Source organism: Macrosteles quadrilineatus, unplaced genomic scaffold (assembly GCF_028750875.1).
Source record: "Macrosteles quadrilineatus isolate MER2022 unplaced genomic scaffold, UCM_ALF_1.0 Scaffold_2__2_contigs__length_208266976, whole genome shotgun sequence".
Classification (NCBI taxonomy): Eukaryota; Metazoa; Arthropoda; class Insecta; order Hemiptera; family Cicadellidae; genus Macrosteles; species Macrosteles quadrilineatus.
Genome location: NW_026542595.1, coordinates 205751251 through 205766050, shown reverse-complemented (window position 1 = coordinate 205766050; position 14800 = coordinate 205751251). Strand labels below are relative to the sequence as shown.

General features: G+C 35.7%; 1 protein-coding gene across 1 annotated transcript; it reads right to left on the bottom strand.

Annotated features, from left to right (window-relative positions):
• Window positions 1-21: 21 nt before the first annotated feature.
• Window positions 22-8338, bottom strand: LOC128987813 (tetratricopeptide repeat protein 8-like). The gene is made up of 9 exons (XM_054408840.1): window positions 8154-8338; window positions 6768-6966; window positions 6559-6654; window positions 6294-6448; window positions 5840-5959; window positions 5499-5648; window positions 3418-3589; window positions 1647-1853; window positions 22-479 (listed from the first exon to the last, which is right to left on the bottom strand). Exons 1-9 carry the CDS (start codon window positions 8312-8314, stop codon window positions 363-365), a joined length of 1377 nt encoding a protein of 458 aa, XP_054264815.1. The 5' UTR covers window positions 8315-8338; the 3' UTR covers window positions 22-362.
• Window positions 8339-14800: the final 6462 nt, after the last annotated feature.

Sequence of the window (14800 nt, the reverse complement as noted above, 5' to 3'; positions counted from 1 at the left end):
GCTTTACTAACAATATTCCAGGATTCACAGTATATTACTGTAACAGAAAAATTATTACTTTAGAAAACTTTGAAAGCCTCCTTTCAAATTAGTTTACTGGGTTTAAGATATCCAATTGCAGAACGTTATTCATACTTGGCAGCTCGATTTCTTGTCACATTGTTTTCGGCTCCTAACGAAACTTGTAGAAGGGTGGGAATCAGCTGGAATAGTAGTGGATGAAGTGAAAAAACCAAGGAGCTGGTATCAGATTTGAAATAGCTAGCTTAGCCACAAGAGCTCGTTCGTGATCTCAATCAACGAACAAGCCTCATATTTACAGATGGCCAACGGCATCTTGATCCAGAGCTACTACATCGAGTTTAGATGTTGTTAAAATGCTTCTTTAGGTCATTGAGCAAGTCAGCTGAACTTTTGTGACCTGGGTAAGCCTGAAGTGCTTTCTGCACAGCCACATAACTGGATTGGAGGTCACCAACCTGCAAATACCAAATACAAAGGTTTTATCATAGACTTGCCAACTCATAAGCACAGCAGACTTCTTATCCCATTGTAAAATAAGAAGCTTGTTTTGGGTTGATTTTATGATTTATACATTTATATAACTAGGAGACGAGGTATTATTTATGATTAGAACCATAGGGATAACAAATCTACCATGGAAATATATGTTTGTTTTATCTATGGTTAAAATTTAGCTTTAATAGTGACTGTCTTAAAAATGGTATATTGATATAACAAATTCACCACGGATTGAGATTGTGAATATGGTTGATTATGCATTACTCATACCAAAGTGATGTGTACTTTAATCGATTTGAGGTTTAAAATGTCTACAATTATTCTTGGTACAACAGTTAATTATCAGAAAAATTATTTGCTGAAAGCTCATTGACTAGCTCCCCGCTAGTATTTTGTGATTTTTATTTTCTCGGCTGACCTATTATATTCTGCAGACGTCAAATATCAATTGCTCAGGCTTGTTTACTTGGTTGGTCTAGTTCACACACCACAATGAGTTTTGTTTTAAATTTCAGTTGTCAGCTTATATCACTCACACCGCAATTTATGGCTTATGGGCTTTAGAATAAATCTACAATATAGAATATACTAAGCTTTTTTATTATTTTTTTATTATTGTGGTTTAGCGGCCTCTTTTAACCTTGCATTTGCCCGTCCACACAGACTAAGCGCCCGTGCGTGGATCGTTAACAGCAAAGCAAGGAGTGAGCCGGTACAGTACAAAGGTGAACTGTACTGATAAAATGTTATCGGTAGTGACCAGGATCCGAACCCACGACATCGCTGCCTTGGGCCCGAAGTCCGCGACGCTACCGACTGAGCCACCGACTCACTAGCTGGACTAGACTATAGTTTGTGATGAGATGTCGCCGGGGAGTTATTAGACTGTCTCACTCTGTAAAAGATTTATTTAACTCATTAACTGAATAAACAACTCTCATTCTCCTCTAGACTTGTTTACCACCAAATAAAACAGTGTAGTAAACATAACCTGTTATGGTTTCAACTTGGGTTAGCTGGCTAACCCAAAACCTTGGTTAGGGTCCTAGACTATACAAAAGTCGGAGTTTAACATCCTTAAAAATAGGCACATTATAAGTATAAGAGCAACATAAGTAACAAACCCCATTGTCAATAAGAGCGCCATTGTAGAAAGGTTCGTAGAGGTAGGGGGCGAGAGCACCTGCCGCCTGGAACATAGCCCTCGCCTGGGACGTGTTGCCCCGCCTGTATTCCAACACACCGAGGTTGTTGTAGGTGGGGGCGTGACTAGAGTCTACAGACAACACTAGTCGCAGACACTGAGAGGCCAGCTTCAAGTCTCCCAAGGCCTTGGTACAACAGTCATGATGTATGTTAATTTTTACCTCAAACCTAAAAGTCAAATTTGAAATCACAGCTACTTAAGTTTTATGATACGTCGCTTGAGTAAAGCTCATGACCTAAATAATTTTATGGCCCTTGTTGCCAGCAGTCATGAGCCAATTCCTCCGTATAAAGCTGATAATGTAACTAAAATAATTTAAACACTATTCAGTATTCACGCCTTAACCCTCCCAGTGTTACTTGACGAAAATTCGACAAGCAGCACACTTTGTGTAGTGTTACTTGTCGATTTTTCGACACGCAGACATCGTTTACGGCGAAGGCTCTATGACTGACTGAATCGGATTGAACTGGATCGAGTTAGGTATCGTTCTTTCCGTAATATTCTAAGCTTTCTCCAGAGGTCTGTCTCTAAGCGCTATTCATTTTAGTTCCGAAAATATTGTAGCAGACAGCTGACGTGCGTGTATTTGTAAACAGCTAGGTTCCCCCGGACCGATGACTGATGTGTTTTATTACGTTTATCATTGTTTTAGTGTTAAAAATCAAAAGTAGTGATATACGTGGTGCATTATAAGAAGATTTAAGTGGTTTTGAAGTGCTGGTTGATGATCCTGAAGAAGTAGGTAGTGATATTGATGTAAATTATCAGCCAGATTCCTAGCTATGGTTAGGCTATGCATTCTTAGCTAAACGCTATGTACTGAAATCAGTTTTTTGCCCATAACTTATTTATTTGCAAATATACTTCCTTATATTATTATATATTTGTAATCCTCATAAAACTTAGAACAAAGTGGCTATTTTCAAATATTTATAGGCCTATAATTTATACAATTTCATTGAGCGCAAACTTATTTTTTTTTTTTTAATTTTCGAAATTATATTTTTTTTTACCTAAAAATTTTTTTTTTTTTTTTAATGTTCCTTATGTTTTATATATAATATTGAAGCCCATGATTTTCCAAACAAAATGGTATATAGAACATTAGAATTAACATTGTTTTAAGCTTCTCAGATCCGTTTTAATAAAACCTTGCAAATGCGCCAAAAATAGGTGGACATTAAGGCCTAAACTATGGACACTTGGAGGGTTAAACGGTTATCTTGCATAGACAATATTTAGTAAAAACACAGTAGCTTTCAGACTATGAAATGTTTGGATAAGTGTTTTTTTTTTCAAATACAAGCTAAGATTTTAATATTTCAGCTTTTTATATTTCTTGGTAGATTTTTTAGAACAGAAATTAATCACTACATAATGTTGCATAGCCTAATTGTTTAAGTGTATTATGCATTAGAGCATTTCAGGCTGTTTAATATTTCTCAAATAAATAAAATATACATATGTAGGAAGATAAGTAATGAAATAGATAGGTTAAACTACCAACTACCCCTCAAACCAAGAGCTCCTATCCTCTCAAACTATATCCAATACATTCATGCCAAATTCAAATGAAGTAAATATAAATTACTGTATCGTATATTCCAAAGGTGAGAAAACTCACACATGAAAATAGTCACACAATAAAATAATTTAAATACTGTCCCAATACAAAAGTTACTCACAATTGCAATATTAGCAATATTGTACCAAACGTCTGCTGCCGTTTCATCTATGGCGAGACTGAGAGCTCGCTCAAAACAGCTGACAGTCATATCATACTGCTGGGAGTAGAAGCAACACAAACCAAGATTGTTGAACAACTCGGTGTTGTACAGACCCATCTGAAGCAGCCTCCTGACAGAAATGAAATTGTGTAGTTACACAAATGAAAAATCGCCTGTTAAATGTGTCAAGTTCTTTGACTATAAATGATAGAACTAGAAATACAATTCTTATGTCCCTAGCTGTAGCCAGATTTGACAAAATTGACCTATTGGATTTGATCCACGGACAGTATATTGATGTCACTTGATTTCTCTTTGTTGGTACAAATTTCTAATCACATTGAAAGGATAACTTATTGTAAACGTAAACTATGGATTTCTTTATGTTACTTTATATACTACAGTACGGTACCAAAAATTAAGGTAGAAAATCAAAATTTGACAGCTGTGCACTCTGTGAGAGTGAACAAGGTTCATTCAACCAGGTTCTATTGCAATATTCAATTCAAAACTGGCTACAGCCTACAGCTGGTCTATATAGATGAATTCCACTTCGGTATCCAAAACTCCCCAGTCCAATAATTGTCAGATGGAGAACAAGGAATCCCTTAAAACATTGCTATTCACACTCTAAAAGATGGGTGTTTGAGCTATTTTTACTTTGGAAAATACCAACAATTAACTTTTAAAATGTAATTTATAGTTAGTAGAAATTATAGTTGTTATTTATTACTGTTAGCTTGTTAAAAATATTTATTTCATACTACTGTATCGTTATAATTGCACTCATACAAATCTCCTTTCATGATGCATTTAATTATTTTACACCTTATCTCTAAGAATAGTAAGAATATTATGAAATGGTGTAAGTTTGCTGTAGTGAGGAATAAATTATTTAGGTTGGTGGCCTCTTTTAACCTTGCATTTGCCCGTCCACATAGACTACAGATCTGTGCGTGGAACAAATCCAGCGAAGCAAGGAGTGAGCCGGCACAGTACAAAGGTGAACTGTACTAATAAAAGTATGTGGCAGTGACCAGGATCCGAACCCACGACACCACTGCCTTGGGCCCGAAGTCCGCGACGCTACCAACTGAGCCACTGACTCACCTAAATAGCTTTTGCAACTCCAAATTTCTAGCGTTATCATAAATTAAAATTTTTAGAACCTGACTTATATCTGAAGTTTTGACTTTTATAAAGGAAAGATTTCAAATTTTCTTTCAATCTTAAACATTTAAGTACAAACTTGTTTTGATATTCCTTAGACTTATCCAAAATCACATTGTACAATGTCATCAAACTTAAAGCACTTAAGGTACCCCTTGTGACATATCAAATGAAAGAGCATGAAAAAAGAAAATTTTTGGTGAAAAAATATTTAAGTTATAAGTTTTAGAAAATATTTAAGCAGTTTAAGTTATACGTGACCGCTTTCAGCATGCGCTGCAACTAACCTCCAGCGGTCACGTATAACTAAAACTGCCATATCTCAGTTAATACTCGTCCGATCTTAAAGATAAAGGTGTCGATCGATTTGTAATAAAATTGCCTTAAAATGTTAATCTTATAAAACTTTTGTAAAATCAACGGTTTTCGAGTAATTTAAGAAACAAAATTTTAAACAGCCGCCATTTTGTTTTATGAATTTGAAAAATCGTCATAATTTTTTTGTAGCTTTGTCTAGTTGTCATAAATGTTTGTGCAAAGTTTCAACTTCGTATGTTTAACCAATTTTCAGAAAAAAATTAATAAGTGAAAAAAACAAAATGGCGGCTATCTGAGTAACTAAGGATTTCTGGACAATTTAAACATGATATTTAGATATGTTTCTTACCCAGGAACAATGCCCTAAAATATTGGTAGAGAGTTCCGGGACACCCTGTATATCACTTAATATTTAAAATATTTAATCCAGACTTAGGTTTAATAAATTTTTTGGTATTTAAAAACTATTGTGGTTGCATTGGCATTGTTTTCTTTTGGTTTGAAAAATGGTTGCTAAATCATATCCTACATAGCTGAGCTGACTATGTTACCTGTAAAATCTCAGGGCAACTTCGGGTTGGTCGCCGTAAAAGTGGTTCACTGCGATGCAAGCAATTGCTTCTATGTTAGTGGCATCTTTTTGAAGAATCTCCTTGTAGTACTTCACTGAAGCTGGAATATTGTTGAGACCCTCTAGGACTCTAGGAAGTAAAATAACTTATGAACGTTTTCAAAATTCAGTTAGTTCTCTGTAATTTATTTCAAAACTCGTGGGCGAATCAGTCAGTTCAGGTGATACAAACAATGATTCTCATGTGTAACCGTTTTAGATTCGTCAATGTTAGACAACACTCACTCGCCTACTTGGCAACTCTACATTAAAATTGCTTACCTTGCAATTTCCGTCATCAACGTGACCTCATTGGGAAATATTTCCAAACCAGATCGACAAATATCTACTGCGCTGAGAGGCTGGTCTAAACGGATGTAAACTCTTGCGATGCGCAGGAATCTGCAATCAGTCGGAACAATACTGCACCATACTATTTGAAAAATTGTAATATATCTGTCAACAATATTTCCTACCGTGAGATTAACCAAATGTGTTCAAACTAAAATGTTTGAATTTCTATGAAAAAAATATACTGAGGAAACTATGATGGCTTTTGAAAGAACAAACTCCTTTTTGACAGGAATGGGAGTAAGAGTAATGCATGATCAATAAAGACTTTTTTATATAGAAAGAGTAAATTTTAAGTAGGGAGGACATTGTAGAACCAAAGTTACATAGATTCCTCATCTAGTATACATAGTGCCTTAAAGAATAAAGTGATTGCAGCGCTCACCCTTCAATCGTAGGTTGTTGTTTAAGGGCAGAACGAAGTTGCTGTTCTGAATCTCGCAAGAGTCCGAGCAGAAAATAACATTTAGCTAACTGTACTTTCCACCACCAGTCCTTAAACTGAGCTGCTTTGGTGGCTTCAACAGCTAGGTCCAAAGCCTAGGGAATAAAGAATTGGGTAAGGGCCATCAGTACAGTATCAGATTTCATTAGAAAATTGAAACTAAATTGGTGAGTTAAATGGAATTTGAATTTTGAGCATAACTTACGTTGCGGACATCATTTTCATGATAGAAAATGTATTGAAACAGAGGTTTGGCTAGCTTTTCGTCGGCAGCATACTTTGGCAGATTCAGTCTAGCGACCTGTAAACCATAAAGACGTTAATTGTAAAAAAAAATGTATTGAAAATAAAATTCTGTTGAAGGATCAAAATTACATCAAGTACAACTAAAATGGAACACAAAAAAATTATCACCTGAATAAAAGGACCGTCTGGCTGACTCATCATGGAGGCAGTGCCAAGCCGGACAGTTCGAGCGTTTTGTGAAGTGGATGGTCGCGCAGACCGAGCGGTACGAGGGGTTCTCAACGCAGCTTCTAAACTGGTAGCTCGACCACTCTGAGTGTTTGGCCGGACGACTCCACTCACTGGCCGACCTGTCTCTCCTCGGGGCCTATTAAAAAAAAATCATTGTTTTTCCTTCAAAGATTATATTCAGAATATTCCAAAATTCAATCTTATAGCCGCTGTATTACTGATGAATGTTAAAAATAGGGTATACCTGATATTGAATGAGGGTATGGTACACTAGACTCAATTACTGTTGGATTACTCAATACTGTTGGGTTCATATACCTCTTGAAAGTATATGAACTGAATATATAGGCCCTAACCTATATCCCTGAAGATCCCTGAATCCGTCTCGTTGAATAAGTTCGAGATAGAAGAGTGCTCTGTTGTGAAATTTTTAGGTATAACTGTGGATAAAATGTTGTCATGGTCCAATCATGTATCACAGCTTTGTTGCAAGTTGAACCGCATCTGCCATGCACTTAGGACGTTGCAACCTCTTCTTGACTGGGAAATGTTAGTTGCAGTCTACTATGGTTGTTTTTTCTCAGTCATGACTTATGGTATTGAAGTCTGGGGTGGTTCTTCCCATGCTGATAAGGTCTTTACCGTACAAAAAAGGGCAGTGCGTATCCCCAATTGCTTACCACCACTCTATTCATGCAGAGGAGTCTTCCGGGAGAACAACATTTTAACTTTGCCTTCTATATTCATCTACAGAGCAATAATGTCTGCAGTAAATCATCTGAAGGATATTCCATCGGTTGGTCAATGTCATAGATACCCCACTAGGCATGGAGAAGATCTTCGTACTCCATGTCATCGTCTGACCCTTTCTGAAAGGAATGCAAATTTTTCGGGCCCATTTTTCTTTAATAGGCTTCCTGAACAAGTAAAGCAGTGCAGTTCAAGGTTGGGTTCTAGAGGTTTTGGGAAACTACTAAAAAATTATTTGGTGGAAGGTGAGTTTTATAGCAGGTACCGAAGAATTCCTGTCTGCCTGATCTCATTCAACATGGCATTTTTATTTGACTTATTTGTTTAAATATTTAGAATAAAATAGATTTAACTAATTATTTTTTGTTTTGATTTAAATGCTACTAGACCATATAACTTAGGCTAATGTATTTGACGATTGAGATGTGCATTGTATAATTTGTACCCAATTAATGAATAAAATACTGTATGTCTATGTCTATGTCTATACCTATACCCTGGTCCTACGTGCCATATAAAGTAAGTTAGGTCTACCATAACAAAAGGTATAAGATGTGATGTTAGTTGCCTGACCGAAAGCCCTGTCCAGTGGTCTGGGGGTTGGCAGCAGTGCGCAGTGAAGTGCCAGGTCGAGGAGCTTGAGCTAGTGTGTCCATGTCAAAAGCGGTCTCAGCAATACCTTCTTCCTCAGCTTCAATATCATCAACCATGATCTGAGCAGTCAAAGCCTTCATTTTCAATGCCCAAATAGCCTGTAATAGAAAATGACAAAATCAAGTCTTATTATCGATCATCACACTGTGTTGAGCTTACTAGCCTAATATGATAATCGCTACTTAATAAATTTTATTCCAAATTATCTCTTACCTGGTCTCTTGGGTTGAGTTCTAGAAGCTCTGTACATTTTGTACAGCAATCTTCAAATTTCTGCCTACGGAAAAGACTGAGTGCTTCATAAAATGGATCCATGTGAATAATTAGGTAGACTATGAACTGATAATAATGATAAATCTATCTAGCCTTGAATATCGAATTGGCCCATTTTGGATATTTGAATAAGTTATGTACGGTAACTTATGTATCTATAACTTGGCTTTAATCGAGAACCAAAAATAAAAATGATATTTAATAAAAACTATTAAACAAAAGTTGGAACTAAGATTTTAAAAAACAAAACAAACTTATTGTAAATGTAAACCTAAAATATCTATTTCTGTTTAGGCCTAGGCCTAGATTGTCATTAAACATTTATGTTTCACAAGTTTTCACTTTCAATGATTAACCTATCCCAAGTGAATATGATACCGATTTACAACATCAACAATAATGTTTAATTTTCACCGATATTTTCGTTTTAACCATCAAATATCCTAATAAAACATCACTGGACTGGACACTAGACCTAGGACCTTAGGATAGTTTGACAGTTGACACATCTTTGTTTACATACCCAATACTGAAAACGCTTTCAGTTGCTAGGCAACAAGGCAAAGGCAAACAAATTACATATTTTGGCTTATTGCATTGGATAACTGATAGATCATGTTTTTTTATACTACCACCTACAGCTAATTTTTATTTTCCAATTAAGAAATCTTGACTGATGAATTTGGCCGAAACATTTATTAAAGATTATAAACTAATTATAGCGCTAGTTATGATTATAGTCATATCGAAATTAATAGATTGACTACTTTGTCTAAACCATTATGTGTGACACCATCTCATAAGCTATGGTTCCACAGACTGCGGAACTTCCGCCATGCGGTGCGTAATTTTCCACAGCGGGAAAATATGCAGCGTAAATCTGAAGGGATGGTTCAACTGACTGCGGAAATAACGTTGCGGAAATTCAGTTCTGTCCATACTATGTACTGTAAAATTTATATATTACTACTATAGATAAAACAATGAGTATGTTTTATCACAGATAAAACGTAGTATGTTTTATCTATGTTACTACCTAATACCATTGGCTATATAACACTACATAGTAGTGTTATATAGTCATATAATAGTAGTGCCCACAGTCACTGACCAAATCTCTACTATGACCAGCAGCGCTCCTCCTCCTGTAATGTAGTGGTGCTCATTGCAGATACTGGGGTGTCCTGCCACTCCCACCTGTAACATTACATAGAGGTCTTATAATAGCAAAGCAGTGACCACAGTCACTGACCGAAGTTCTAGGTATGACCAGCAGCGCTCCTCCTCCCGTAATATACCGGGGTGTGCGGGTGTGCTCACTGTAAATACTGGGGTGTCCTGCCTGGTCCTGCCACTCCCACCTGTAACATTACCATAGATTAAACATTATGACATTACATAGAGGTTATATAATAGTAGTGAATTGAACAATGTTTTACACTATTCCATAGTAGTGTTATATAGTCAATGCTAATACCCTATGTATTGCGTCATAACAATGCATTTTTCTTACTCTCACTTTACTTAGCTTTCTGCTGCACCAGGCTGAAGATAGCTGACGGTCCATCTGACGACCTGTATTTTTGCCCATTTGATTTATGACAGGCCGAGTGGTAACTGGACGGAATTCAAAATATAGTAGACCTCCATATGGATAGGATACATTTGGAAAAATGTAGTTTGCTATTTTATATTTTGATTAAATTAAACATTATTAATTTCATCGTTTAGACCACGTTGTATGTATGTATCTGTATAACTGATGTATGTTTTCGTGTTAAATATGTAAATTGTTTAGGACTACTTCACTTCTACATAATAATGCACATATTATTATTTATATTAGAAACTTATGGGAGAAAGTATGTGTCAGAATGCTGATACCGTTTATTATTTATATTAGAAATGATGAAAAACATTTGGTATTCAAAAGAATCCAGGTCCCAGGTAGGGTAGGGAGGAGAAATAGCAATGCGACCTAAGCCTAAGTGGAATGTAAAGATTCAAAACATCCAACTCGAGATGCATACCACTTAGCTGAACGCTGAACTCCCAAAACATATGAGTAAGAATTTACCTGGATAGGTGGATGGCCTTATTGAAATACACCCAGAACTGAAAATTAGCTTGAACTTAAATTAGAAATGTACAGCTCCCAACTAACTAAATTATTATTTATCATTCATAATTTTGGTATTTTTAGTTGATACGGGTATTGTTTTGGCTACCAGTAAATAAGTTAAAAAAAAATGTATTACAATTATTATTGTATGTAAATTACATTATGAGTATTATTACATTATGTGTGACATTATTATTATAACTTTCTGGAAAGTGTCAAGGGTTTTGATATCAAAACCCCTGCTCCTTTTATGGTCCAATCATGCTGGTTCGCCAACTCATAATGAAGTGTATCCCAACCTACATCTCAAAACCAAATGTTATCAAAGTCGGACAAAGATTACTCAAGTTATTGCGTTCACGTACGTGTATACACACATACAACAATTCAAACGAATTGTGGTTTTATGTCGAGTTCTTAACCGTGGCACGTACCGTAAGTAAGGTAATAGGCATTTGCCCTATGAACAAATGCACTAAATTATACCCTTAAAAAGGTCTAAAGACTTCAAAAACAGTATAGAGATTGACTGACAAATGGGTAATATTATTAACACATAAACCATTTTATTAGTAAAGGAATAACACATCAAACAACTATAAATCATTTCTATATGTGGAGAACCTTGGAAAACCCCGTGTGAACATTTCGTGTTAAGTGATAGACGGGTGGACAGTGCGCTAATAGAATAAATCGTACATTTTAATTACTTCTATAGCAACAACCTAGGTGGTGGCAGATGTTAGATGTAAAATATGTTATTAATAGTTATTGGAACTAGACCATGAAAGAATTAAAAATGATTTATATAGGTGGAGAGCCTTGGATAATCCCGTCTGAACACGACGTGTTAAGTGATACAACGATGAGCTAATTGAATAAGTCCGAAGTTTCGACGACTTCTACAACAACAACCTAGGTGGTGGCAGATCTAAGCTTAAAATATGTCTTAAATAGTTATTGGAACTAGACCATGAAACAATTAAAATTGATTTCTAGAGGTGGAGAGCCTTGGATAATCCCTTTTGAACATGGCGTGTAAAGTGATACAACGATTAGTTATTAAATAAACCTAAAGTTTCGACCACTTCTATAGCAACAACCTAGGTGGTGGCAGATCTATGGTTAAAATATGTCATTAATAGTTATTAAAACTAGACTATGAAACAATTAAAAATAATTTCCATTGGTGGAGAGCCTTGGATAATCGCGTCTGAACATGGCGTGTTAAGCGATACAACGATGAGCTAATTGAATAAATCATAAGTTTCGGCGACTTCTACAGTAACAACCTAGGTGGTGGCAGGTCTAAGCTTAAATTAGGATATTAATGGTTATTGAAACTAGACTTTGAAACAAATATAAAAGATTGCTATAGGTGGAGAGTCTTGGATAATCGCGTCTGAACATGGCGTGTTAAGTGATAGACGGTAAGCTTAACACTCAAGAGGTAAATTACTAGTTTCCCCGTCTCACATTGAGACGACTAAATAATCTATTTGATATCATCCTTCCGATTAAATTATGTTTCAAAAACTAAGAACTTATGAAATGTAATGTTAAAATTGTTATAGTCTTGACATTTTTGAAAGCGTATTTTAAACATGTTGTGATGGCATAACTCAGTGAGAACATTGCGTGTTAAGTCATAGACTGGTGGCGACGGTGCGCTAATAGAATAAATCGTAAGTTTTAACGACTTCTATTGCAATAACCTAGGTGGTGGCAGATGTTAGATGTAAAATATGTTATTAATAGTTATTGGAACTAGACCATTAAAAAATTAAAAATGATTTCTATAGGTGGAGAGCCTTGGATAATCCCGACTGAACATGGCGTGGTTAGCGATACAACGATGAGCTAATTGAATAAATCCTAAGAATGTCATGTTCTACGCTTGAATTGCATGTCTGCACAACTGCACACTAAAGAAATTAGCAACGTTTTTTTCACAGGATTTTAGAAACCATAACTTAGTGGCTCATTTCAGTACTAAAATTACAACATTATCAACACGTATTTTTTTTAAGATAACGTGTTTTGTAATAGATAATGAGCTGATGGGGAACTGTATTAAATAAGTAAAGATAATTGATTAAACTATACTCCTTTGTTATTTTATAACAGATACCACAACCATTTGTTATTAGAAATTAACAAATCATATACAACAGTTGTTGAGACGCATACGAATCGTCACTGTGGGAATTCCGGGAATTGACCCTCAATTCTAAATAAAAATAATGTCAGTATTTGCAAAAACAGGACGCCGATTCAATTTAACACTAAAAAAACCTCCACAGAAACTGTCGTTCATATCCGTCATGACAAATCTAACATGCGAGGCACCAGTCTCGCAATTCAACCATTCGTCATCAGAAAAATTGCACATAATTCCCGTACATTAACATTTTGGTCATGTTTGAATAAAAAACCCTATTGCCAGTGAAGCAGTGTGAAAGTCCTGTTTAACTACGAGAAGACAATTGAAAACGTATGATCATTACGGTAAATTGGTTTTATATGTAGAAAATCCCGCTCATTTGATCCAGTAGTTTTCACTTTATTTAAAAAGAATTTCACGTAAAGCGTAACTTTCACATCCATAATGTTATTTCCTTCTATCCCAGACTTTTACCCATTGACTTGGTCAGTACTGTAATCCACTAAATACAGGCTACTCACAGACATTCTATTTTATAACAAAATTGCAAAACACTGATAACAATTTCTATGTTATACTTAGTTTTCCTTGTCCCCGATGATTATTATATGAATTTATATGAGCTCTCTGCAATATTTCATATGATTAAGTAGTCTTAAACAAAAATGACTGTGGATGTTTTGACAGGTCATGGCCCTCTTGGCGTCCAAAAATGCAAACCGGGGATGCTTCACTAAAACATCCAGAGAGACCAGCCCTTCGTGGAAATGCCTTCGACACTTATAGCATTATTAAAGCATGACTAATAGGTGTGCGTCCTGCCCGTGTATTTTACGTAATAGGCTTATTTAAAGTGTTATTCGTAATGTCTTCGTTCCTTCCGTGTATGTGTGTTTGTGTATGTACTTTCAGTAGAAAACAATGACAGGATTTCATTATCCTACTGCAACGTTTTGACAATGGCCGATATAAGCCGAAACATGTAAACGACCCTAAAAAATGAGCTGTATGTCGGATTTATAAAGTTGTATAACCTATTTATCATATTGATTATAACAGCTCTGGATCTAGACTGGAAATTAATTTTAAAACATAACTGTTGAACTACTTTCGTGACTGCTATCTATATAATTAATACGCTACATGAAACTTTGTCGGTTGAACTCCTCCGCCATTTCTTAACCGATTTTATCCATTGGCGTCTCATTGGAAAGAGCGTGTCGCGTAGATTTGCAAACTGGCCTTATATTTTTGAAAAAGTCCCTTGGGCTCTGCCCCAGTGGCTTTGAAAGTTCCCATGTTATCCTTATGGAGAACTTAATTGTTTACATTTTGATCAGCTGTATAATTAAATTGCTGTTATTTATTTTTAAATTCAATGAAACGCATTGAGGACATTTATTTACTATTTGAGTTTGTGTAAACATAACCCCCAAGACGGATCGTGTTACTATCGTTGTATCTTAAATGTGTGTATTTATCGTCATTTTGTGTTGCTATGACGGATCGTGTTAGAATGATTGTAACTTAAATTTGTGCATTTACCGTTGTTTTGTGTAGCGATAATTTGTGTATTTGTTGTTTCTTTCTTTTAAATGCCTCCGACGCGACGACAACGAAACATAGACAGGAGGAGTAATCATGATAACGACCGCAGCTACAGAACAGTGGCGCGTAATGGGCTTAACCACAGCCACCTCTAATACAAGGCCGCGGCGAGCGAAACGTGGCAACGTCGCATTGGTGTCTTGACGCGCGGCCGTCTTACCATTACAGTAAATGGAGGAGTTGCGTACCGACACACTTATTCACGTTCTACTACCCTTAATCGTTAAGTTATGGCATTGAACTTGCTAGTTTTCCATTAATTTGGATTTTCAATTTTAAATCTTAAAGTGTCATACTAATATACATTTAAAGAAATAGCTTTAAACATGTGTTTAATATAACATTTACGCAGAAATAGTTTAAACATGAAAACTCTACACGTATAACACATTACATTCC

Excerpts from the sequence above, each read along its gene's own strand:
- LOC128987813 (XM_054408840.1), bottom strand. The coding sequence starts at position 8,314 with ATGAAGGCTTTGACTGCTCAGATCATGGTTGATGATATTGAAGCTGAG. Across the intron at positions 6,655-6,767 it reads CAGACGGTCCTTTTATTCAG|GTCGCTAGACTGAATCTGCC; the intron begins GTGATAATTTTT and ends TATGGTTTACAG. Across the intron at positions 5,960-6,293 it reads CAACAACCTACGATTGAAGG|ATTCCTGCGCATCGCAAGAG; the intron begins GTGAGCGCTGCA and ends GACTGATTGCAG.